Source organism: Helicoverpa zea, chromosome 5 (assembly GCF_022581195.2).
Source record: "Helicoverpa zea isolate HzStark_Cry1AcR chromosome 5, ilHelZeax1.1, whole genome shotgun sequence".
Taxonomy (NCBI): domain Eukaryota; kingdom Metazoa; phylum Arthropoda; class Insecta; order Lepidoptera; family Noctuidae; genus Helicoverpa; species Helicoverpa zea.
Window position 1 is genome coordinate 12772571 of NC_061456.1, and position 24886 is coordinate 12797456.

At 34.8% G+C, this 24886-nt stretch overlaps 1 protein-coding gene across 5 annotated transcripts in view; it reads left to right on the forward strand.

Annotated features, from left to right (window-relative positions):
• Positions 1-24886, forward strand: part of LOC124630408 (glutamate receptor-interacting protein 1) — a 205727-nt gene that overhangs the window by 165271 nt on the left and 15570 nt on the right. For all 5 annotated transcript variants that reach the window (XM_047164300.1, XM_047164301.1, XM_047164302.1 and 2 more), the window contains 3 exons: positions 18104-18313; positions 21062-21306; positions 21595-21887. In XM_047164300.1, the coding sequence (XP_047020256.1) occupies positions 18104-18313; positions 21062-21306; positions 21595-21887 (748 nt within the window). The remainder of the gene's footprint in view (positions 1-18103; positions 18314-21061; positions 21307-21594; positions 21888-24886) is intronic.

A 24886-nucleotide genomic window follows, 5' to 3' on the forward strand; every position in this document is an offset into this window, starting at 1 on the left:
TTACACATAACCTTATAATGATTGACATAAATCACCACGCCAATTACTTAACCCCCCAAAGCTCTACTCAAATTTCCAACATTAAAGGTACAAGGTACTCGTCAAAAGTGATGAATAGTACCTTTCTCCGATATCAATACGATATGAGTTAGTTATTACGCCAATTAAAGACATTGTGCTGACATGTTACCTCGGTAATCTGTGGGACCAATCAGTTTGAGTTTGATAACCACGGAGTAAGGTAAGATGAGAGATGCCATAATGTAGGTAGGTCAGCGCCTTTTTTAGGTCAAATATGTACGGTCATGACAAGAACGGTCTTGTGACGGGGTCCGCTTTCCGTATCTTCTTCTTCCACTTCGCTCTATCCTGGACATCTTCCTCTTCGAGTTCGCAGCTTATCATATCTTTCTTTACGACACTCAACCACCGTAGTTTTGGCCTGCCTCTGCGCCTTTGACCGGGTATATCGAGATTGAATGTCACATTGCCGATGTACTCAAGTGGTCTCCTTTTAACATGTCCGTACCATCGCAGCCGTTTTTCTTGTAGTTTGTCGGCGACATCGCGTACTCCAAGGCTACCGCGTACGTACTCGTTACGAATCTTATCGAGCCTCGTTACTCCGCACATCCACCGCAACATCTTCATCTCGGCAACTTGGATGGTACTGACATGCTTTTTTGTTACGGCCCACGTCTCGCTTCCATAAATGAGAACTGGTCTTATGACTGACTTGTAAATAATCCCTTTCAGTTTAATGGGCATTCGACTGTCGTAGGTAACTCCTGTAAGCTCGCGCCACTTAAGCCATGCGGCTGATATTCGGTTCTGAATGTTATTTTCCAGGCTTCCGGATTTGGCAATTATGCTACCCAGGTATTTATACTCTTCGCACTGTTGAATTACTTGTCCATCAACCACTATCGGGTCAGTACGGGGGATAGGCACGTTGCACTCCATATACTGGGTCTTCGAAACGCTCAGAAATAGTCCACCTGCCTGCAACTGTCTCTTCCATGCCTCCAGAGCGTCTTCCAGAGCCTCACGAGTCGTTGTGCAGATTGCTACATCATCCGCGTACACAAAAGTCCACGATGCTTTCTGTTGAGCATCTTCGGTGAGCGTGTCCAGCACGAGGCTGAATAAGAATGGGCTCAAAACCGAACCTTGATGAACCCCTTCTGTGACAGGGATGGATTTTGGTTTTCATTGAAACATCTGTCAACGATTTTTGGTATTACAAAAAAATATCAGCGAAAAGACGGTCAGGGGATATCTGAAAATCAGGGCTCTGCTAAGCACTGCTCAGCATTCATTGCCAAGATGTTTCTTTTTGTTTTCTATGCTTTGTATTGTTTTTTTCAATGTCATATGTGGGTAAATAAATGGTTTAAGACACTAACGTTTCTCCACCTCCGCTCACCCGCATTTTGGCGCGCTTCTTTCTTAAGAGATTTTCCTTTATGGCACATCTGCAAGTCATTTTGTTCTCCATGTTTGGGACCAAACAGCTGAAGTTTGATGTATGTAACAAATTTTGAAATTCTCCGTATCAGAGAGGGTTAAGGTGAATTAAGTTCATGTTATCGTATAGGATAATTGTCGGATTTTAGATTTAGGTTGAAATTATCAACTATTGTGTAGGCGGATTTGATTACGTACCTAATATCAAGAAATAAAGTAAAATGCTCATTGCTCGATGATCTCATGCTAGACCCTTTCTGGTTCCATCTTGAATTCTAGACTATTTGTAAACCAAACATTTTTCAATTTTGTTATTTAATCATAACTTAAAGTCAAAATTAATTCCGCATTCAAAATATTAATTAAGCACTTCAACTTAAAATCTCATATCATTTCCAAAACACAGTTTACATAACATGTAATAACATCCTTAACCCTAAAATACTCCTTGATTACGTAACTCCACATTACTTGGAATTAACCCTTCCCATTTGAACTAACGCAAATCAACAACATTGGTAATTAATTCCCTACAAAACTAAAGCTTCAATTTCACCGGAGGGTTAATAATGTTTAAGACACATCAGACGACTGACTTTGAATGTACCGTTTGTAAGGGGGAACACAGACGAGCGATTTTAGCTGTGCGTGAATTTTCGTTTCGGGATCGGCTTAATTGCTAATATGTAAACTCTGAGTAGTTAATCATAATACTTTTCTGCATCAATTAAACATGCTGTAAGTAGTCATAATCTGGCGCGTTCGTTTCGTCCCTCAAGTAGTTTATGAGCTTAAAAGCACGTCAAAGCTCATTTTATCCCCTCATCTAGCAAAAACTGCTTTCTTACCTACATAATAATTATGAGCTTTTTAAACTGAGCTTACCTATACGCGCTTGTAACGATAGTCTGAAATACCCCTTACTTAACGTTAAACATATAGGTAGGTAATGTACAACAAAGTCTGATATCACAGTCTACAGACTTGGTAAACTCATATTGGGTAGATTCCAGTGCAACAATGACGCATGATTGAAGCACGTATATTAATGCTAAGTTCGAATTTATGCCCACTGACGTATGTTCTGAGTTGGTAAGCTTCTTTTTAGACTGTGATAATAATCGTTTTCAATAAGTAATAGTTAATATTCTATTAACGTAAGTGAGTATAGGTAGTAACCAGATTAATTTTGTGTCATAATGTAAGACATTTTTATTGATAGAAGAAGACGTTTCGATTACATAAAAAAAAAAAAAATAATATGTCACTATTCTGTAACCTTTATCAATTCCACTACTTTCATAGTCTATTAGAAAAAAAACACCGAAACATAAAAGTGAGTCACTTTTCAAGACTATATTTTTGTCACTAGGTAGGTGACAAAATAGTCTGAATCAGAATTCGTGGGAGTGATTCTGAAAAAAACAATGATGACTAACTCTGTTGTGTGTCACTGAGAAATCGGGTTACTATTTTAAAACCATGAAAAATGTCTTTGTTCATTATTGTTTAAAGGTATTTCTTGAAGCGCCACCGTTTTGAGGCGCAATTTTATTATTCATCGGAGCGCACCTTTTTGTAGTAATTATTATCGAGAGCGCTACCAAAAGGTGCGTCTCAAAACAGTGGCGCTTCGGGGAATACCTCATTGCTTTATAGGAAGCTAAACAGTTTAAATAATAATATAATAGGTACTTATAAGAATAAAACATAACATAAGAATAAGAATAAATACTTATAAGAACCGATAACCGTTGGGGTAAACGAGTTCTAGAGTGGAGACCACGCCTCGGCAAACGTAGTGTAGGACGTCCTCAGGAACGGTGGAGTGATGACTTGCGCAAGACGGCTGGCAGGAGCTGGATGCGAGCAGCCGAAAATCTCAGTGGCGTGCACTTGGAGAGGCCTATGTCCAGCAGTGGACTGCTATAGGCTGATGATGATGATGAGGTACTTATATAATTCATTCTAGGTCTTACCAAAGGGAATGAATAAAATCCTCAACCCATTTACTTAACTTTTTTCAATGAGGAAGTCAGATAGGCAGTTGCTTCATGTAAACATTCAGTGATACTCCTTTTGAAGAGACTGGAATCGGCTCCAGCGTAATCAGGAAAAGTCTAGGCAGATGATTATAACAGGTGATAAATTGATAACTTATGTCTCTTAGTCACACTAAAGCAGTAGTATCATTGAACAAAATATGCACTATATGCCTATCGACTTACTGTTCCCTTTTGTTATAACATTCAGTCACAAGATATAATCGAGTACCTACCCTATACCTTGAAGCCTTTGGGGATTAATACAGTTTCCACGTAAATAATTGCTTGTGTATCTGGCAAAGGATCGTGACATACAAACATATTTGACAAATCAATTACGTATGCGTATGTTTCTGTCTTACAGCCAGTTTCTTCATCAAAAGTAAAAGCCAAAGTAAAAGTCAAAGTAATGTCTAAAGTAAAAGTAACGGTCAAATTCATTTTTTCTATTAGTTTTGCTGTCACTTTAGCCTTGAAAAAACGAATTTGACCGTTACTTTTACTTTAGACATTACTTTGACTTTTACTTTTGATGAAGAAACTGACCGTTAGTACTAAGCTGTGGGTAACTATTGAGTAACTTTTTGTAAGATATTATTTAAGAGTAAATATTTTTTGGTTTGCCATATTGATCTGTCTTATACAATATGGCTGTTTCCCACGGTTTCACTCGCATTCTCGGGGAAACTTTTCCCGTATACGGATAAAATAAATTTTGTCACTCGGCCATTGTTTTAAATTGGTTCATTAAATTATTAAATTGGTTAAATTGTTTTTTGTTAATTAAATTAAATTGGTTCGGGAAAAACAAACTATCAAAAAAAATCGTCCGTATCATATTAGTTCCGTAGCATATCTGTTCTGTGAAAAATAAAACCTACATCATTTACACTCATCACACAATATCTTAATTCAGTCTCACAGCGTAAATTACACACATAAATAAATACTCGAAACAAAATCACAATTTTCTCACCGCATATCCCAAATAACTGCTTTATCCGCAATCACAATTTATTCTGTTGATTAAATTCTTTACATTACGATAACCACCTGTTCTCCATCAGTTATAAGGAAAAACCTTATTCATTTTGCTTCGTAACAAAGGATTTTTATTTTATTCCCAACACCTTTAAGGGTAGACTGCAGACTAAACAATCGGCCAACAGTCGACTCGATGGTAGACAAAAAAATCCCACCAAAAACATTAAATGTAAAAAAAAGCCAATCCTCTACGCAATTCCTCTACCGTAAAAAGTTTTGAGATCGCATAGAAGCCAAGTCCTGTTCTACTTTATTTGTAATAATAAATCAACATTTTGTGACTATATCAATATTTCGTTCACTTTACAATAATATTGACTTGGCCATGAGCACAATAAACTACAAATATAATACAGCATATCTTGGAGAGGTGAAAGTCAAACATGAAGTTTAATATCACAGAATTAAATACTTTTAGTTTATTCAATTGTTACTAAATGACCGACAGTCAGTATCATCCAACATCAATGAACTGCACATGTACTATGGCGCATGTTTAGTCCATGGAGATCTCAAATTCCAATCAGTCCATAATCAGTCCAATCGTAAAATCATGTCCATATAGAATTTATCAATTCAATGGTATTTACACATTATTACAAGGAGCGAATTTTAACTTGTGCTCATGGCCAAGACAATATTATTGTAATGTGAACAAAACTATTGATATAGTCACAAAATATTGATTTATTATTACAAATAAAGTAGAACAGGACTTGGCTTCTATGCGATCTCAAAACTTTTTACGGTAGAGGAATTGCGTAGAGGATTGGCTTTTTTTTACATTTAATGTTTTTGGTGGGATCTAATTTATTTTTTGTAGGTCTCTTTCTTCTCCAAGTATAGGTATAACAAATAAAATTAACTTACATGCAACTAACTAAATATATAACAAACTAAATATGTACACCTAAAGTAGCACGTAAACAATATTTTTTTTTAGCCTAAAAAATTTCGAAATTGTCGAATTTTTTAATCGAATATCTTTTAGTATAAAAGAGATTTATTTCAGAGGTAGATGACGCTATCACATGAAATTATTAGATTTTTTTTTTAAGTACTACTTATACTAAGCTATGTAACGAAACCATAGCGCGATTTAGACCAGGACAACGCCATCTATGGAGCGAGCATGCAGTGTTTATCGCACTGCATTAATATGAAAGATTTTATCATTATTCATTTCATTTAAACCTAGCTTTTTTATTCATATGTTGTATATTTAATACATAATAACAATATACCACTACGTAACAATAAAACAAATAGTAACATTTTGTACATAAATAAATAACAAAGTTATCAATGCAGTCAAAATTCATACACAATGTTTTTGAAAAACCGCAAATATAAATTTGTTTCCTAATTTTTTATTAAGTTTTAAGGTTTTTATAATTTTCCCTTTATATGTAGCTAATAACCTATCTTGGTGCCAAATTTGAAGGTTCTAAGTTTGCTAGAAGTACCTTAGACTTTTGATGATCGGTCAGTGAGTGAGTCAGTGACAAAATGGTGTAACTTTGATCGCTCATAACTCGTAAACTATTTATTCAAATGTCTTGTAATTTTGAGACTGAGCTTGTTCTAATACTTACTCTTGGTCATCGAAAACCTAAACTCCTAGCTTTGTTCACATGGAAGATACAGGGGGCTGAAATAGCCGCGAAACGCTTCGAGAAAAGATGGTACGGCCGTGCCCGCTTTGCTCGAGTCTTGGCTGGGGCACTGCCGTGCCCTCAGATGTTTAAAGAAATTCTTCAAAGTTTTCAGTTGGTCTGAGACAGGCTAAATACCTGATCTTTGTAATGAGCAATCTACCATTCACCTTCATTCTGATTTATGAGCCCAGACAAACTATCGGCCGACTTAAAGTTTGCGGTATACCCAACTCTAAGCAAAAGACCAAAACATTTTCTTAATGCGAGTTATAGAAGGCTTTCCCAAAAATTGCCTCAAATGAGTACATAATATGATAAAAAAATCGATCAAAAATTGTGATTCATGCTTATGCTCTAGTTATCCCAAATTCGTGTGAACAATATTAAAATATTACAGTATTTGAGGGACAAATATATATTACGTAGGGTTTTTGTCTAATTTACAAGCGGAAGCGATTTGACAATGTTTCGTAAAATGGAAGCGCGCCAATAGAGGATAATGAATGACTTGTTTTCAACAGTTTTGTAGTTTTTTACTTCATAAATTATTCAGTTTATGTACCGTGGTCTGTTCCGCAAATATTTTGGCGGGCTTTTGCGTCGTTAATTAAGATTTGTCACTAGTGTATTTGTTTTTAACAGTTTTTTTTGTGATAATAATATTTGTCAATTTCAAAACTATTGGGACCCCAAAATTATCATTAATTACCATCTTGATGCCAACAACTTGCGAAAGTTGAATACATAAACACAAAATCTGCTCAATCAAAATTTTTCACTACTTTTGAAATTCAATTTAATGTAGTGAAATTCTACACAACTTTCCCGCTAATAACCCATCACTCAAACCCAAACTCGACAGAGCTGCTGAATTAAAGATAGCACACGTTCACACTACAGTAGGTACTGATATGAACACGGAGGAATAACAGATGAGCGAAGATGCCATGAGGCAGGTAGGTCAAGCGCCGCCTTGTAGGTCAAATAACGCACGGTAGGCGTGACCAAAACAGTGATAGTTGACAACTAACGAGGCATTTGGGTTCCTTGAGATATCTATGCAGAAAGGTGATTAGGTTTAAAAAAAAAATGGGCGTGATCTAAAGAAGGAGTATGAGGGCGTCCTCCGAACTTCCGCATTTTGGCGGGGCGCTAGATTTTCAAGAGATTTTGCGATATGACATCTCCACCAGTCATTTAGTTCTCCGCGTATATGATTCACTGTAGTTGACTCATTGTATCTCTAGCACTGTTCTAGTGACGGTTGCTTCGGTCTTAATAAATTATCGGCGCTGAAAGATTGATGTTACAAACTGTTTTGTTGGTAAGTTATGTAATGTGGGGGATTGAACTGGTAGAAATAGTACGAATGGTATGAGTCGCTTTTGTTTTCTGATTTATTTATTTATGCTGTTACTGGATTTGAGTGGAGTGAATGTTTTTGTTTTCCGTTTTCTTTTGGACTACTTTTTTATGAATAATGAACTTGTAGATTCTTTTGTTGATCCTGTGCTTTATGAACAGGTTTCCAGTCCTATAGTTTATAAACATATGATAATAGTTTCACTGCTGTATCGACATCGCGAAAAGGGCGTAACGGCGTCTCAACTATGTTGGAATCGGTTTCCAGTCTAACTAAATAAATACAACTGAGTACCTTTTTTACATGGAACCACTGCCTATATGACGTCCAGGATAAAAAAAAACAAAGCCAATATCCACTAGTGAATGTATTTTTTATCGTATATATTTACCGAAGCATAGTGCCAATTGCTTCAGCTTTGATAAATCATCGACATAGAAGTAATATATAGGTACGTACCTACCTGTATAATATCAAATGGTTGATATGTTCAATTTCTGATGTAACTTATGTATTATGCAAGAGATCGGACTGATCCAATAGTAGATATCTTTTGATCTCTCGGAGGCGGGTTGCACCTTAACTTTACCTTTGCTTTCTTAATATTTTTGCTCCGTCATCCTTCCTCAATTTTAAAATTGTATTTCTTACTGAAGTTGTGTATATTTACAAAATAAAAATATTTTATGTTTTTGGTATTTTTATTGTTAAAATGGTCTTGTAAATAATTACTTAGGTACCACGAAGATTGAATAAATAAACTACCCTTCTTTATAGATGACGTGTTTGCTTTTGTATGACTATTGAATGGTACATTTGCATGTATTTGTACGCTTAAATGCAAGACATAGATGGACTACCTAAATATCTTATGTATTTTGAACCAACTTCTAAATCCACTATTAAAGATTTCATTAAAAACAGCAAAAAGCAACATTATAGATCCCGCTTTGCAGCCTCTTAATCCCATAATAAATATCTTCAAAACCACACCTTAAAAGCAACACCCTCAAAACAGGCAACTTCATTAAAAACCACCTTTAAATTCTGAACCCGCTCTAAACTCTGGTTAACTGTTCGGTAACGATTGAGGAAGTTTTAAAACTCGATTCACAATGTGAAACCAGATCACTTTGGGTGAGGCAGGATCTTTTGAATTAAAGATATAGCGAACCTCGCGATGGCTTGGAAATCATTTTATACTGTAAGGGAGATATTTTGCTTTTGTAGAGTGGAGTTATGTTTATTATTTTTGAGGATATTGAATTTAAACGATTTTTGGAATCTTCGCCCTGCGGTATGTATAGTCTATTTACTAAACTTATGACTTTAAATTCCTACCTCTCATGCTTGCTATAAGTATTTGACTTACATGCTTCATTAAATTATTTGCAAGTATCAAGGTTCGCAATATGAGTTACCATGTACTTTATCTGACGATAGATCATCCAGTTCGTATACAGCAAGATTAGTCTTATTCCTTCCTTGAGTAAAGAGAAGCCAGTAGGTACTCTGCTCTGTGACAATAAAAAGCCGATGATGATAAGATCATTCAATTGTCTTGTTGCTTACGTAAGTTTACCGAAACAAATTTTGGACAAACCAATAAGTTACACACAAGAGTACAAGAATGCCATAAGTGAGATGTGCAAAGAAATTTTGGACAAACCAATAAGTTACACACAAGAGTACAAGAATGCCATAAGTGAGATGTGCAAAGAATGCTTCATCGATCCACAAGCTTTGCCTTTGTGAAGCTAAACGTTCACTTTAAAAGTTACCGTCTTGAATATTTGCTGTAATGAAAATTGTGGCTTCCCTAAATTCACTAAAATTGTGTTCAAATTCGGTCCATTTTTTCTTAGACCTAGAAAATGTGGTTGTTAAGTCATCTCTTTTCGAATAACGACTATTTTTCTTTTTTGGCCGGCCAAAGTAAATATTGTTTTGGGTGTACATGTAAATCTGTTTAAAATTAAAATTGACAGCAGTTTCGGGATCAAATCTAGGACGAAGAACGTAAGAATTTTATTCTTGTAAGTTTTACTCGCGTAAATAGCTTACAACCAATAACTTACGATAAATTCGCAAATCTAAAGCCTTTTGTAAATCGCTTACAACTTAGAGGATACTTACGTCATTTCTACGGAAGCAATTTACAAGTGTAACATGATATCAAAATTTTGATATCACCGTCACACTCCAGGTAAATTCACTTACTATTCCGTTGACTATGCAAACAATATCAATCACTCGTGAATTCCGTCTCAAGTCGAGGCGTCACATGTCCTCTGCATCACATTTACATGCGAAATGTCTCAAACGCCGTGATCACGATCATATATCCTGCTATTATTGGCATTTATGGAGATTCTGGTCGGCTCTGATGGATACGGGGGCTTGCAGTAGTCTGATAGAACTGTTTTATATGCAAGACGGTTTGTTAGACTATTTGTTATCTTTAAATTGTGTTTGTTGACCAGAGACCAGAGTTAAGATGAGTTGGGGTTAGGTTATGGATGGGTGATAGTCATTATCGGTGAATGAGCAGCATATTTAAGAGTCATAAGCTTTTGAAGTAGGGATCTAGACGTTAGATATACGATTTTTCAAAATTAATTATGATTTCGTGTGAATTGGAGGTCACAAAATAATTCCAAAATATGGTAATGAAGTGCCAGAGAATAATAATTCGTTAATTATTAATCATTTTTTTGCACTTTAGTTGATTAAAACATACTACAAGAAATAACAAATTGCAAACTGAAACATCTTAGAACGAAAACAGTTCTAATCTTTTATTACTTTTGTTTACAAAATAGTTTTGCGAACGTTTTCTGCAACTACATTGTCTGTCGATCGAGGAACGTTGATAGATGTTAATGGACTTTCAACCGTTTAAGTGTTTCTTTAGAGTTGATTTTCTTTTGCTTTTCAACAACTATCAAGATGGTTTCAGTAAGGTTTGTAGTTTGGTCTTGTTTTTTTTTTATCAAACCGTTGTTTTGGTTAATCGATAGTTACTTGTTGTTGACTTTTAAATTTACTCTTCTTTTCTGCGTTTTGTATTCAGTTTTCTGGTGGACCCGGACACTGCAGAGTAAACAGTCGGCTTCAGTCTATCTGGTACCATACAAATACCTAATCGTTGTTATGCTTACCACCATTCATCTTCATACTGATTTATGAGCCCAAACAAACTATCGGCCTACTAAAACTCGGCAGTGTGCCGGTATTCTTAGTGATTCTAATAAATATTCTCCGAACTTCAATCACCATATCACATTTTCACCGAAATGGCTGAATTCATCTTTAACCATGGTATGAAGGTAATAGTAATATGGCATGAAGGGAAAAGGTTAATAGTAATATTTTTTCGGGATGACTATGAAGTTGCCATGTCAAAAAAAATCGATACATATATTATTTTATAACTTTTGGTGCTCAATTTATTTAATACCTAATATGAAATCTGATGTGATTGATTTCACAGAAACTCGTGAGGCATAATTGAATTTAGGGTTATTTAATGATGTTAGTAGATACCGGCTACACTATTTTCACACATGGTTCTATTGTTTTCTGATATTTGAAGGAAAGGTTGTTTTACGAAATTGAAGAAGAAAAAAGAACCTTTCTAAACTATTCCTAAATATGTACCTCTATAACTGTAATAAGTATACATACAAATTGGCATTTCATGTGTAGGTACAAGATTATTTTAATTAATTAGCATCATTTAAAATACCATTCATGCTCTTTCAATTTCAGCCTAATAGATGACCGCCTTATTTCTAACAATTAAGAAATAAAAGACAAATAGTCCACATATTTTACTAAAATCCCCAAACGATATAAAGATAAACTATATACACAAAATACATTTTATTTTTAACATCCACAAGCAAGGGAAAGGAATATCGCAGCGATTGCCAATTTCCACGCACGAGTGACCCAGTGTTGGAGGAAATCGGCAGAATGGATGTTACGTATAAAAAATATATCAAAGTTGGTCATACGTTTTATACTTGTGGAAGTAAATAAAAATATAATGGCTTTTACTGTTGGACGGTGGGTAAAGTAAATTTATGAGGATACCTTTGAGTTGGATTTGGTTCACTTGATGAAGGATACTACTCTTTTTGTTTATTTATCTTCATTTTTTTTTTCAATTAATGTAAATATTTTGTGAATAAATTTGAGTAATTCTCTAATTTATCTACACATGAAAACCTGTAAACTTTTGTATGATAAATTTTCAGACAGAGAAGTGTGGAGGAGTAGGATTTTAAAATCGTCAAACTGATTTGGGGTCATATTTAAAAAAAGGTTTATTTTTCATGATCAAGTTCAGTCAAAAGATACATATATGTTACAAGTAACAAATAATGCACATTATGAAACAAACTATAATACAAACAATATTGTTTTGAGCATTTTTTATAAGTGACACGTTCCTAAAATACCCTTCAACATTTTCAAATGGATTTTAGCCGGAAACCTGAAACAAAATAACAAATACAGAACTTCAAAAAATGTGCTGCACATTTCAATAATCGTTAACGTTAACGATTGCATAAGCATCGACATTCGAGTACAGAATCAGATAGTTTACAATCGATAAGTTATCGAGAGCTTGGGATTACGATAAAATATCCGACTTCCTGAAGCAAACGAATGCCTATTTATTTGGGACAACGTCAACACAACCTGCAGGTATTTATTTAATTCTGTTAGCTGCATAAAAATATTTACCATTTCATATTTATACGTTTCGCATTTTGTTGATCGAGTGGTGAAAGGCTAAAGGAATGGATGATTTTTTAAATTAGTAGGTACTGGTTTCGTCAGCGGTTTTACCAGTGTTTAGAGATAACTGCTTCCCGTAGCCGGACGGTGACAAAAATTAACTTATGTCCTTCTCAAGGGTCTAAGCTACCTCGTCTCTAATTTCAGCTTAATCGGTCTAGCCGTGATGGCGTGACCAAGGTATATATTTGGCATTAAATTACATGAAATTTGTATATTTATATTGCATAGTCCAATGCACTTCTTCAGAACTTTTCTTTTTAATTTTGCTATCTTACACGACAGAATTACACGTTGCTAAATCCCATTTTACCGTCAAAATAAACATACCCAACAGCAATTCGATTCTCAACAACTTACTTAACTTAAAATCGCAATAACAAACCCAAAGCTTGTTGTGATCATATGTTAACCCATAATACTAAGCTATAACATGGTTGCCCGGCTTTGGCTGCATTTCAAACGGGACCGTTAAGCATGGAAGTGAGTCGTTGTAGCCACAAACTGCATGCTACGACAAATAAACTGCTGTCATATGCTGATGTTTTATCCAGTTAGAAATACTGATTTGGACTTTCTAATTTTATTGCTACCATTACACAATGTAAGGGGGATTTTATTAGAATCCCATTATGGTTGCTGAATGGTCTTCCCATTAAATTAGTGGTGGTTTATGGGGTGTATTTACATGGGAATGGTGTTGGTTTTGTGATGGAATGTCTTTAGTGTTAGAGCAAATAATGTTGATAGATCTATTACGAGTTAATGCCTTCAAGCGTGTGTGGGTCGATAATGGTGTGTGAGTATGAGTCACACGAAATATTATGTCCCACATTTTTAAGACAATGTCGGAATAAAAGATGAAGTACCTAAAAGATCGTGTTATTCCGCATTACGTTTTTTTTGTGTAGATTGCTTCAAAAAGGCATCCTGGTGTTTAAATTTGTGTCCTCTTGTGGACAAAATTGTCATCGTTATTTGTTTAATTTTCAAGGAACAAAACTATATCAATAACCATATTCACCGAAACACAAAACTACAATATTATTTATCTTACATACCTCTTACAATGTGAGCACTTTTATGTAACTATCATGGCCTATCGTTCGTTAAGTTGGCTCGAGTCCAACAAATCTGTCACTACTTACGTGTTTTCAGGCGTCATTACACCTTGTAGTGCTGTTGTACGTACGTCTTCTTGAAACTGAAACTGTACCTGAATACGTAAAGTTTTTTGTAGTATAATATTTTTATTATTACTAGCTTCTCGAAACTAGTAGGTACTTAATATAAAAATACATGACTTGTGACTACTAAAACGCGGGTTTTTATGTACCTTTTTTACCGAACCACTCGTTTCACCTTCAATGTCATTGATGATTGTTCTATTTTAATGTTATTATCTCATAAATAACAAAATTTGATAACAAAACTATATCGTTTACAAACGTTGAAACAATCAGCTACCCCCACCACACTTATGCCCACTTAAAATTTCACAATAGCCCACTGTGCATAATTCGTTCGTTCGCATTCAGTACACGTTCCCATCGATAATGCTCCACTTAATGAAGGTTGATTGCACGTTTGTGTGCCACTAATATGGCAATATTAGCAATTTACGAAATTCCAAACGTTTTGTAGGTGTGAGGGTACGGATAAACTGATTTGTCAGCGCCAATTTATTGCTATCGAGTGTATTCGATCAAATTCGTTGCGAGAATCTGATTTTCTATTCGGTTGATCAAATGATTTTGCCGGGTGGGGCAATTTTTTGGTTTGGGGATGGCTGTGGTTTTGATCGCTTGTCCAGGGTTGAGAATTTAAACTATAGAGGTGTACAGTCTAGTATTTCTCCAATATTGATTTACCTACTTTGACCGCTGGTTATGTTTAGTTACAATTATAATTTTTCCTTCTAAGCTATATCAATGTTCTAAGCCGAGCAATTTGGCTAGCTATGTACATGCGCGTATACCGACGAAGAGAAGTAACAAAATTTCGCTCCTACTATTACTTAAAAAAATAACTACGAAAAAGTGTTAAAGCGTGTCCACATTAACGTTAAAACTCTCTCTTGCTTTTAAGCTCCGAAAAAAAGTATCTCGCAAAGAATATTAGTTAGAATAGCACTAGGCTGGGATTATGTTTGGAGCCGAAATGCGATAACTTTAAACCAAACCTGTAAGCGCCGTTTATAGCCGTTTAATTGGATTTTGGAGCTGAGCAAGAATTACTGTGCTGCCTTGTGGTACGTCGGCAAAATTCTACAAAAATAATAGCTTCATTTTGTAACAATTTGGTGGAGGTTTAAGATTTTTTGGCTCTTTCTTGCTTGCTTTCACAGTCTTAAATGGATTTTGTTTTTAAGACTGAAAATTAATATTGGTTGGTACTTACCTTGTTAGCTTTATTAGGTAAACCTATCTCTAACGAACTTTTAAATGCCTTCGAAGAAATTGGGATCTTCAATATTATAAAACATAATCTCACAGGGAAGACTTAACACGGGTTTAGGCATAAACTGCAAGTTGAAGTTAGTTCAGTTTTCAGGTACCTACCTAATCGTAAATCGAGAAAAAATATTTGAATGTATGTCCACCATTGTGTACCAAACACCTTCATACTAACTAGCAGCCCGATCAACCAAAAGTTTGCATTCTACTTCGGATCGAAACCAATGAAAATACACGCATATTTCATTTCATCAATAACCATAAAAAGTCGGAATCAAAAGAAACAAATTCTGTTCACCGTTCTGGTTCATAACTTGTTTCCTGCATAACTGCGGATATTATAATTTATGTTCCACATATTTTGTACATACAAACATATATTATTGCTGTGGTTTGGTCCCTAGATAAATCTGTACGAAATATTATTGGTTATCGAAGTATGTTTTGTACAGGGTGATGCAATTTGAAATTGTTACTGATTCAATTATAAACGGTGTACTGATTATAAAAGCTTTTATTTTTTTTTTAAATAATACATTTTAAATAATGTTTTTGGTTAATATTATTTCCTGCCTCTTTTGGTTAATCTACAAAAGGTTTTGTCAATATCTAGAAGTTTTATGTAGTAGGTAAAAAGCATAAGTATAATAGAAATAGGACAGACAGAGTTATTTTCGTAACAAAACGTAATATCGGTAGGTTTAGCAGTAAAAACCTCTTTAGCTTTAATAAAATAAATTCAACGTAAAATACGAGTATTTTATATATAGAAAGGTACTTAGTACACTTCCCCAATATATTTAATTACCTCGAAACTTCCACATTAAACACACAAATGAGGCCTTATAAGCGACGAAATTGGAATTCCGCCGAAGTTTATTAGGCCTTGAATATTGACGGTAAAACTCAAAGGCTTTCACTTATTTAGAAAGCCTATGTAAATATATTGAATTATTAGACATTTATAATATATTGTTGGAATAGAATTTCATTATGGAACTGAATGAAAATCATTGCGAGAGACAGAATTGGCTGTCCTAATTATGTCTATCCGAATATGAATTTACTTGTTTGTTTTTGATGCGTAAAAAGGATTACAGGCATAATTATAATTCAGCATTCAAAATTACTTGATCAAGCTATATCCAGGATCCTACAAAAAATACATAGCACAACCTTTACCCTTTCGTATTGCTTTTTACCGAAAAAAAAAAACTTTTCAATAAAAATAACTTACCACCGCGCATTAACTCTAAATGTCAAAGTTACCAAAATCCCTATAGACCAATAAAAAAAATTTAAACCGTTACTTATTAACTTGTACAAACAAAGTTTTCGATATATTCAAATTCATAGCCCGTTGGGCAAAGGTGATGTGATAAAAAATCGATAAATAGTTACATTTTAGTTTTATATCTTCGGGAATAAAACCTCCCTTGATGGGGGTACGACATTGAAACTGTCAAATCATCTGTTTGGTATACGAAAGGAATATTTCTTTTGAATTTTTTATTTTCATGTCTGTTAAAAGAGTTTTCTAAGAATTTCTGTATTGCGTGTAACCCTTTTTTGTTTTGCTTCAGTAAAAATTCATCATCATCATCATCATCATCATCTCAGCCATAGGACGTCCACTGCTGAACATAGGCCTCCCTCTTTGATCTCCACAGATACCTGTTGGAAGCTACCTGCATCCAGCGTCTTCCGGCGACCTTTATAAGGTCGTCTGTCCACCTCCATCTCCAGTAAAAATTGGTTAAACAGTTTCTGAGAACCTCTTCAATGTATAAAAGCACCATAAAAAATAAAAAGTATATTTTTTAGATACAAACAGACATAATCTTCCCTACATTTGATAACTCAGAATATAAAAAAATTGAATATAAAAAAGAAATATAAAAAAGTACATTACCTGTAAAACTTATGTTTCTGAAAATTTCAATCACACTGACACGTTTCTGTCTCTATATACTTCCATTTTAAGATACATTCTATTCACAACATCCACACTATAACCTTTAAAACTATAATACCGTCGAAAACACTAAAAAAGACCAACATAAAAAACAATACCGTACAAAATTGGATGCTCTAAAAGTTTGGACACTAAAAATGGCCGCCCCACTTCGTAAAAACTAGGTATTTTACATCACACTACAGATAGAGTAAGAGCCATCGGCTTCCAGGCCTGATTTATTTTATAATGGCGTCCCCGTGCAACTCATGGTATCCTTTGTGAAAACAATGACATGTAATATATTTTTTCCTGTAGGAAATCATACAAGAAAAAGACTGTATTAAAATAATAGATTGAGGATACAGCGATACAATAAATAAATTGGATTAGGTTAAGTTGTTTTTATCATTATGCTACCATCATATTTTACAGTAGTCAATTAGTCATTAATCATACTCACTGTATGATACTAGCTTCTGCCAGTGGTTTTATATGTGTCCCGTGACAATTACTTCACGCAATTGGATAATAAGGTAGTCTATAGCCTTCCTCAATAAACGGGCTAATTTAACACTGAAAGAATTTTATTCAGTTGAATATGTAATACCTGAGACTTAGCGAATTCAAGCAAGCAAACTCTTTGACTTTATAATATTTACATAAACAGGAGGTCTTACACCCGGCTCTTGGTCTACAGGCGGACTAAATGACCGCTCGTAGAAAATGCCATTTGATATTTACGAGCCATTCGGATCCTTTTATGAAGGTTCAAACAGCAAGACGTTTATGGCTCAGTTAGCACGCCAGCCCATACAGTAGCACTTCAAAGTTAGCATCATTGTTACACCGCTGTTGTGTTCGCCGTTTAAACTCTTGTTAGGTGGGGTGTACGTGTGTTTAAGGTGATAATGATTTGGTTTAACTTTTTAGACTTTTGGATTTATTATGACAATATTCAACCTGTCTATCTATTTTAGGGTCAGATACCAGTCTAATCGGCGGCAGCTGAGTACCCGGGAGTTGCCTAGGCCCAAGATGTCCAAATGACAGCTGAGACCCACAGATTTATCGTGGCTTCCGAAGATGGTCACCCATCTATGGACATACCATTTATGGACCAAGCGTTGCTTAACTTTTCTTATGTTCGATCGCCCCATTTGGCTGTTACATAGCTACGGCAGTGACTTATAATAGAAACAACATAATAAAGACATCGCTTCTGTCTGGTTTTCTGTTAATTGTATATCTCCTATTGTTGTCATATGAAAATTATAACTTCTAATCCAATATTTCTTTGTCCACAGGGCGTTCAGAACCCGGCATCGTACCTTCAATAGTGGGCTTCACAAAAGACTCGGTGGCCCACGAGTCAGACCGGCTGGCTCCCGGAGACAGGATCTGCAGTGTCAACGGCATATCAACAGCCAGGCTCACTAATGATGAAGTACTTCGATTGCTGGACAATGTCGAGGAAAGGGCCTCGCTGGAGGTCGAATATTATATGCCTAATTATGGTAAGTGATTTTTAGAAGTGATATTTTTGAATTTTTGATAAAGAACGACGTGGCATACATACAGACTTCTATGTCCTCAATAATAAGGAAGTCAGACTTTTTGTTTTTCAATCTCTGAAAGTGTACAACAATTTTTTTTTTAGATTACTGTTTGGTGTACATTGGTGATCTGTAACATATATTTATTCCGTAAAAATGAGGTTGATGCTCATTCCTGCCTTCTAGCTTTGGGTTTCTAAAATACCCAGTAAATATTTCAAGATAAACAAAAATCTATATCGAAATAATCGCCAACCAATTTACCATAAAATTCAAAGACACACATCATAACTCTATTGTGCAGACTAAGATTTGCAAGTATTTACCTAGAACAGTATTACGTAGATATTGCTTGAAATACAAAGGGACTATGCGAAACGTCCTCTAAGGAGGTCAATGGAGTTTCATTGACTATGGAGATTTTACTCAAAGGGAGACTATTCTAATGAGAACGATGTTATGATCTGGTTACATAATCTTTTGTGTTATTAAATGAGATAGTTATTTAATGTTTTTACAATCGGCCAGGTGGTCGGATTGATGGATATAATGGGTCCTTTTAAAAATTCTGACCAATTTTCTAAAGATAGCATCACTTACTTTTTCTTTTCTGAGCATAGTATTGGTACACATTGATTATAATTTTACAATGGTATTTTGCTCTTGTGTGAAGTTTTTTCGATATTTTCACATCCAAAACTCTACTGACAATTTGTAAGTAAATAGTATTTCATTAAATGAATCTTTGGGTTCTTTTTGAGAATTGCACAGTCACAATTCTATGTAAAAATCTACATTCATTTATGTATCCAATTCCGTACGGATTCAAGGTATAAGATAAATCCTTATGCACAATAATTATATGTAAAAATCTAGCATTAATAATAACTCTTAATGAAGCTTTAGATACCATACATCATGTTATACAAGACAGCAGCTCAATTCATTTTGTTACTGACACACCTCTTTCAGTTACCGTGGTCATTCATTAATCCTACTGAGCCAACTCAGAAGGCAAGATAATTTTAGAGTTTATCTATTTTGTTCTTGTTCAGGCTAATATTGATTTTGACTAAGTGATTCGGAATTCAAAGTGGTCAGAAGATTCTGAGATCAGCATATTTAAACGAAAACAAACAATAAGTTTCTCCATATTTACAATGTTCTTGGTTATAGTTAACCTCTTAGTATTGAAATGACTGCACTGCAAATTTCAATTCGGAGATTGATATTTACTAGTATTGATATCTATTTCTTTCTTATACGAGTACTAGCCGTTTTCCCGCGGTTTCACCCGCGTCCCGTGGGAGCTACTGCCCTCACCGGGATAAAATATAGCCTATGTTACTCGCAGATAATACAGCTTTCTAATGGTAAATGGTTAAGAATATTTAAAATCGGTCCAGTAGTTTTTGAGTTCATCCATTACAACCAAACAAACAAACAAACAAAGTTTTCCTCTTTATAATATTAGTATAGATAACAGATAACCAGTTTCCTTTGAATTAAACTCTTGAATTCAGAATAAAATAATCAAGACAGTGGGCGCCAGTTCAATGTTAACTCAAAAGCATCTACTTCTCATGATTAAAATAAAACCAACATCCTAAGAAATTCTATAATTAGCGCCACCTGTCGGATTGAGCAAGAACTTCCGATGCGCTGTCGGATGCACAGAAATAGCTGAAGGATCAACTCTTGGGTCGCCTTTGATTTTGTTTCTAGTATTCTTATTTGTCATGTCATTTAGTGTGACAAATAAGATTGCTGTAGATTCTTTGAATCTGTGTGTTACAGTCATGTTTCTGTTTTTGGTTTTCCAACTTACAGTACGGTCTACATTGAATTCTTAAGTCTAAATGATGGAAAGTAAAAATTTAACTACAATATGAATTGTTGATATCCACTTCACTCGCTCTAGTTCGCTTATAATAACTTATTTAACTATTACAAAAGTGAACAACAAAACAAAATAAAGAAAAACATTCCCGCATCGTCATATTCCTATAGGAGAGAACTCAGTTAAAACTACTAAACGAATTATATAGCCGTAACTTTTTATTTATTTTTATATCCCGAACTAACCCATCCCGGTTGGTTTAGTTTCCATTAGATTTTAGTGCAAAACACCATTTGTTATTCACAAATCCATTTGTTGCATATATATTACCTCGTTGGTTTAGTAATCGCGTAGTGCAACTGCTGTGGACCAGTTCTCGGGTTCGATTCCCTGGTCGGACTGAAATGGCTTTGTGGGTTTTTAATAACTTTGGCCTGGAAGTTGGTAATTGTGACACCTGTGCATCGGAGAGCACGTAACTATCGGATTGCCGTCCCATCGGATAAGAGTGAAGGAATAAGGTTAAGCGCTCTTGTGTCTGCATAAATACTTGTGCACTATAATTTATGTATATTCAGCGCAGCAGAGAGAACAGTTGCCTTAAGTAATAATCGGTCTGGACATCATTATAATTATTATATTACTGCGATCTATCTCGGCGGCTGGTTGACGCTTCTCGTGACCAAAAGGCTGGCTATTACCTCGGACAAAGGATCAGCATGGCCACCCAACGAGGCAATGCTACCAGCCTCTTGGGTACGTCCTCTGGGAAGTTGACAGCGATGGGGATGAATTTTTTGACACATTTTATATGTATTGTAAATATATTTGTAAATAAACGGTGATTATTATATTATTCCTTGTTTCAGCTTCACAAAATTCCCTGTACATCACAACGAAGTTAGCAGAAGTTCCTGTGGAAAAAATCAGTGGGTCCCTTGGTATTACCATTCGTGGTGGTTTACCGGAGAATTCTGCTCCAAGTGCTGATCTGGTGCTGAACAGCCGGTCTCTGGATGCTCAGCCGTTGGTGGTGACCCATGTCAGGCCTGGTGGTGCTGCGTATAATACTTCTAGGATAAAACCTGGGGATAGACTGTTGAAGGTTGATCACGTGAGTATTGATTGCGAAATTGATTTGTATTCATAAATGTCACTGAGAATATTTATAGAAAATCTTTTTGCAGTGAAACAAGTTCTTCACATTATTATTTTAGTTTCAACATTTTGCAGTACCTATCAACCTTAAGAAAAACTGTTACGATCTCTCTGATACCCTCAATATTACTCTTACTTTGTCTGTATTTCACTCATTTTGACGACAATTTCTCACTGACACATCTATCTTTACTAATATCATCATTCATTCTTATTTACCAATTTAATTATCCTTTCCCCACAGGTATCTCTCACCAATAAAACGCTATCAGAAGTCCACAACATTCTCCAAAACTGCCCTCAAGTGACTAGCCTCACGATAGAATACGACGTTTCTATCATGGAGTCCGTCAAGTTGGCCACAGGACCCCTCCTCATAGAAATCGAGAGACCTTGCAACGAAGACTTGGGGCTGTTTCTGACCAACCAGAGGTGTTCTGACGATGTCTACAGTTCCGGGTCCGATACTTACCAAAGAGTTGGGACGTGTAATGCTATTTATATCGATAGTATTTTGCCTGCTAGTATTAGTGACAGGTGAGTGAGATTTATCTAATTTGTCTTCTTGATTATAAGGCCCTAAGTCCGAGTAAGCTGAATTTTACTTGCATAAGTTTCTAGGATCGGTCTGTTCATTATACCAAATTATTATGAGTGGTAAAAGCTTTACAAAAGGAATATGAATCATTAATGAGCTCAATCACTGCTAACTGTAAAAATCACTGTTAAAACATGCTCAAATACCATCCAAAGCTAAAATGGTCAAGAAAAGACTATGATAGTAAAAAGTGATCTATATTTCTGCTAACATTTGGCTCTAAAAAATACTAGTTTCACTAAATAACTATAATACCATCTACCATCTGCCAGAAGTCACATAATCACTCAAGTCTACATAAAGCCTCGCTCCACTGCATAATTAGCGACGAGCGATAAATGATGAGCTATCGATATTTAAATTGGTTACAAGATACCGGCTTAGCCTAGTTCCAGCTCACTGCACTTTGATGCGCGGGGGAAAAATTATACTGAGATGTCATTTCATGTGAATATTAAGTAAGTTATTATTGAAGCTTTTCATGTATTATATTTTCATGACCGATATTTTCCGATGGTAAGGCATAAATTAATAATTCAGGTTTGTATACTTTTGAGCCTTTCTATAAAACTAATACCAAAATTGCGGTACTCTAAAAATAGGTACCTAGTCTTTTTTATCAATAGTTGACAGGGTACAAAAGTTTTAGGACCTCAATATATTTTCTAATATGTAGGTATTTTGGGATTGTGTTACCGGGTAACTGGGTTGAGGGAACACAGGTACTCAGCTGCATCTGGTTAGACTGAAAGCCGACCCCAACACAGTTGCGAAAAGGGCTAGATAAGAAGTGATGATGCTGTCAGAAAAATGATGCTCATTTCAGCTAAAAAGCCTTTTTACGCAAAAATCTTATCCGCACACGTTCCCCTTTTACAAACATGGTTCACTAAATTTAAAAATAATATCATGTATCTTCATACGTCATTCTTCAGCCCTTCGGTCCTAAGGGATGTTTGACCCTTGTCAACGTTCGATGTCTGTAGGGGTCAATGCCCAATTTTATTTTTAAAAGGTTTATTGATTCGATAAGGTGTTCTCATGCTCATCGAGCTGTTGGGGAATGAAAAGTGATTTTTGTTCAAGTAACTAATAAATAAATCGAAAAGTAAAAATTTGACAATCAAGTCAGAAGAAATTACCTATTGTCTGAACAGATTTAAGTAGATGAAAAGGACAATGCTCATGAAGTATGAGAAAAAAACCCAGGCCCGGCGCAAAAGAAATGTAACTCAAAATATAGGTAAAAATAAGTAATTAAATATTACATATGGGGCATTATCGAAATCAGTGGCTATATGTGTGAAATTGCTATTCGAATTTTAACATCTGCGGTACATTGCTACTCAAGATTTTAGTTTAGAGGTAACATAATGTATTATTAAAAGGAACAGCAAACAGATACAGTTGTGGTTTAAGAGTGTACATAATGACATGTTTATAGCAACTTCTCCACTATTCTACCTACTTTTACAAGATAATAGGATGATAGAACTAAAACAGGATATGAATGTACTTTTCATTTTAATAATAACGCTTAAAAGTCATCGATTCTTTATTTCTAACACGACGAGATCCAAAAATGTTGCGGGATGCGCGAACTGTTCCTCATGTCTAGCCCACCCTAAGTAATGTAAAACGCTCATGACGCGATGACATGGGCGCTGCAGCCTGTACTTCGGTATTGATTTATCTTTTTGGAGAAGCTTATTACTTGCCATATTACTTGTTTGTTGTTTCAGATAGCACTTTAATTAAACTATAAGCCCCAGCTGCTCATGTTACCCCTTTAAAAAATTAAATAGCAATTTCATACATTTAGCCATTGATTTCGATGATGCCTCCTATGCAGTATTTCATTACTTATTATTACCTATAATTTGAGTTACTTTTCGTTTGCGCCGGGCTTGGGTTTTTTTTTGAGAATTGTCCTTAGTACCTATTGTAGCTCTAACCATAGATTGTGCAGATATGCGTCGATTATATATTATTTTTAGTATAGGAGTTAAATCGGGACAAATAACTTTCCTTATAAAACTGGCAAAATGAAATTCCCTATATTTTCCCTATCAGAAAATTAATAATTATTTTAAACTTCAAGCACAATAATTAAGTCGATCTCCGTATCAATTCTTAAAGGCGAATGAAAATTCCAATTCCCAATTCTCCGGTGCGATTATTTTAATCAATTAGTGAGAAAGAAAAATTAATTACATTCCATTAGTCGCTCGAAGAAAAATGTTAGCTAACTTGATACGAGTATCGGGCAGTAAGTCCCTTTGGGGTAATTTCTTTCTATCTTTTACTAGTAGAACAATGCTGAAAATGGAACTTTAGTATCTATAGAAAGATTAGTTTAATTTTTATTTAATTCACATACCTTATTGTAATACATTTATATACAAACTTACTCTTAATTTAATTTTTATTGTTGACAAAATAATTACGATTCTGAAATCGTTTAATATTTCTATCTTTTCTCATTTGGCTTGACTACATTCTGTATAAGAGAAAAAGTCAAAATATACACAAATATGAAGAATACATACTACTATATAATATATGGAATTTCTGTAAAGTTTCCCCAAATAAATAGCTGTCAATCAACACTAATTACAAACTACTTTCACCGCAGACACTTAACACTTCATACTCGAGGTACTTTAAAGTTCAGCTGATGTTTTCATTTTAATTTAATGTAAATTTGTTTGAAACTTTCACTGTAAAGCTTAATAATTTGCTTTTAAACAAATTGGCAGTACTATTTTTTTGTTTACTTAAAATCAGAATCTATATTCATAGTTTAACTTTCATATTGCAGTATTTTTTTGCAATTATAACCTTCCAAACTTGCCTTATAGTAAAATCATGTATAAGCCAGCTAAACAGTTTATTTCTAAATCCGAACAATGCATCCAGATTGAATTACTTTCTTATA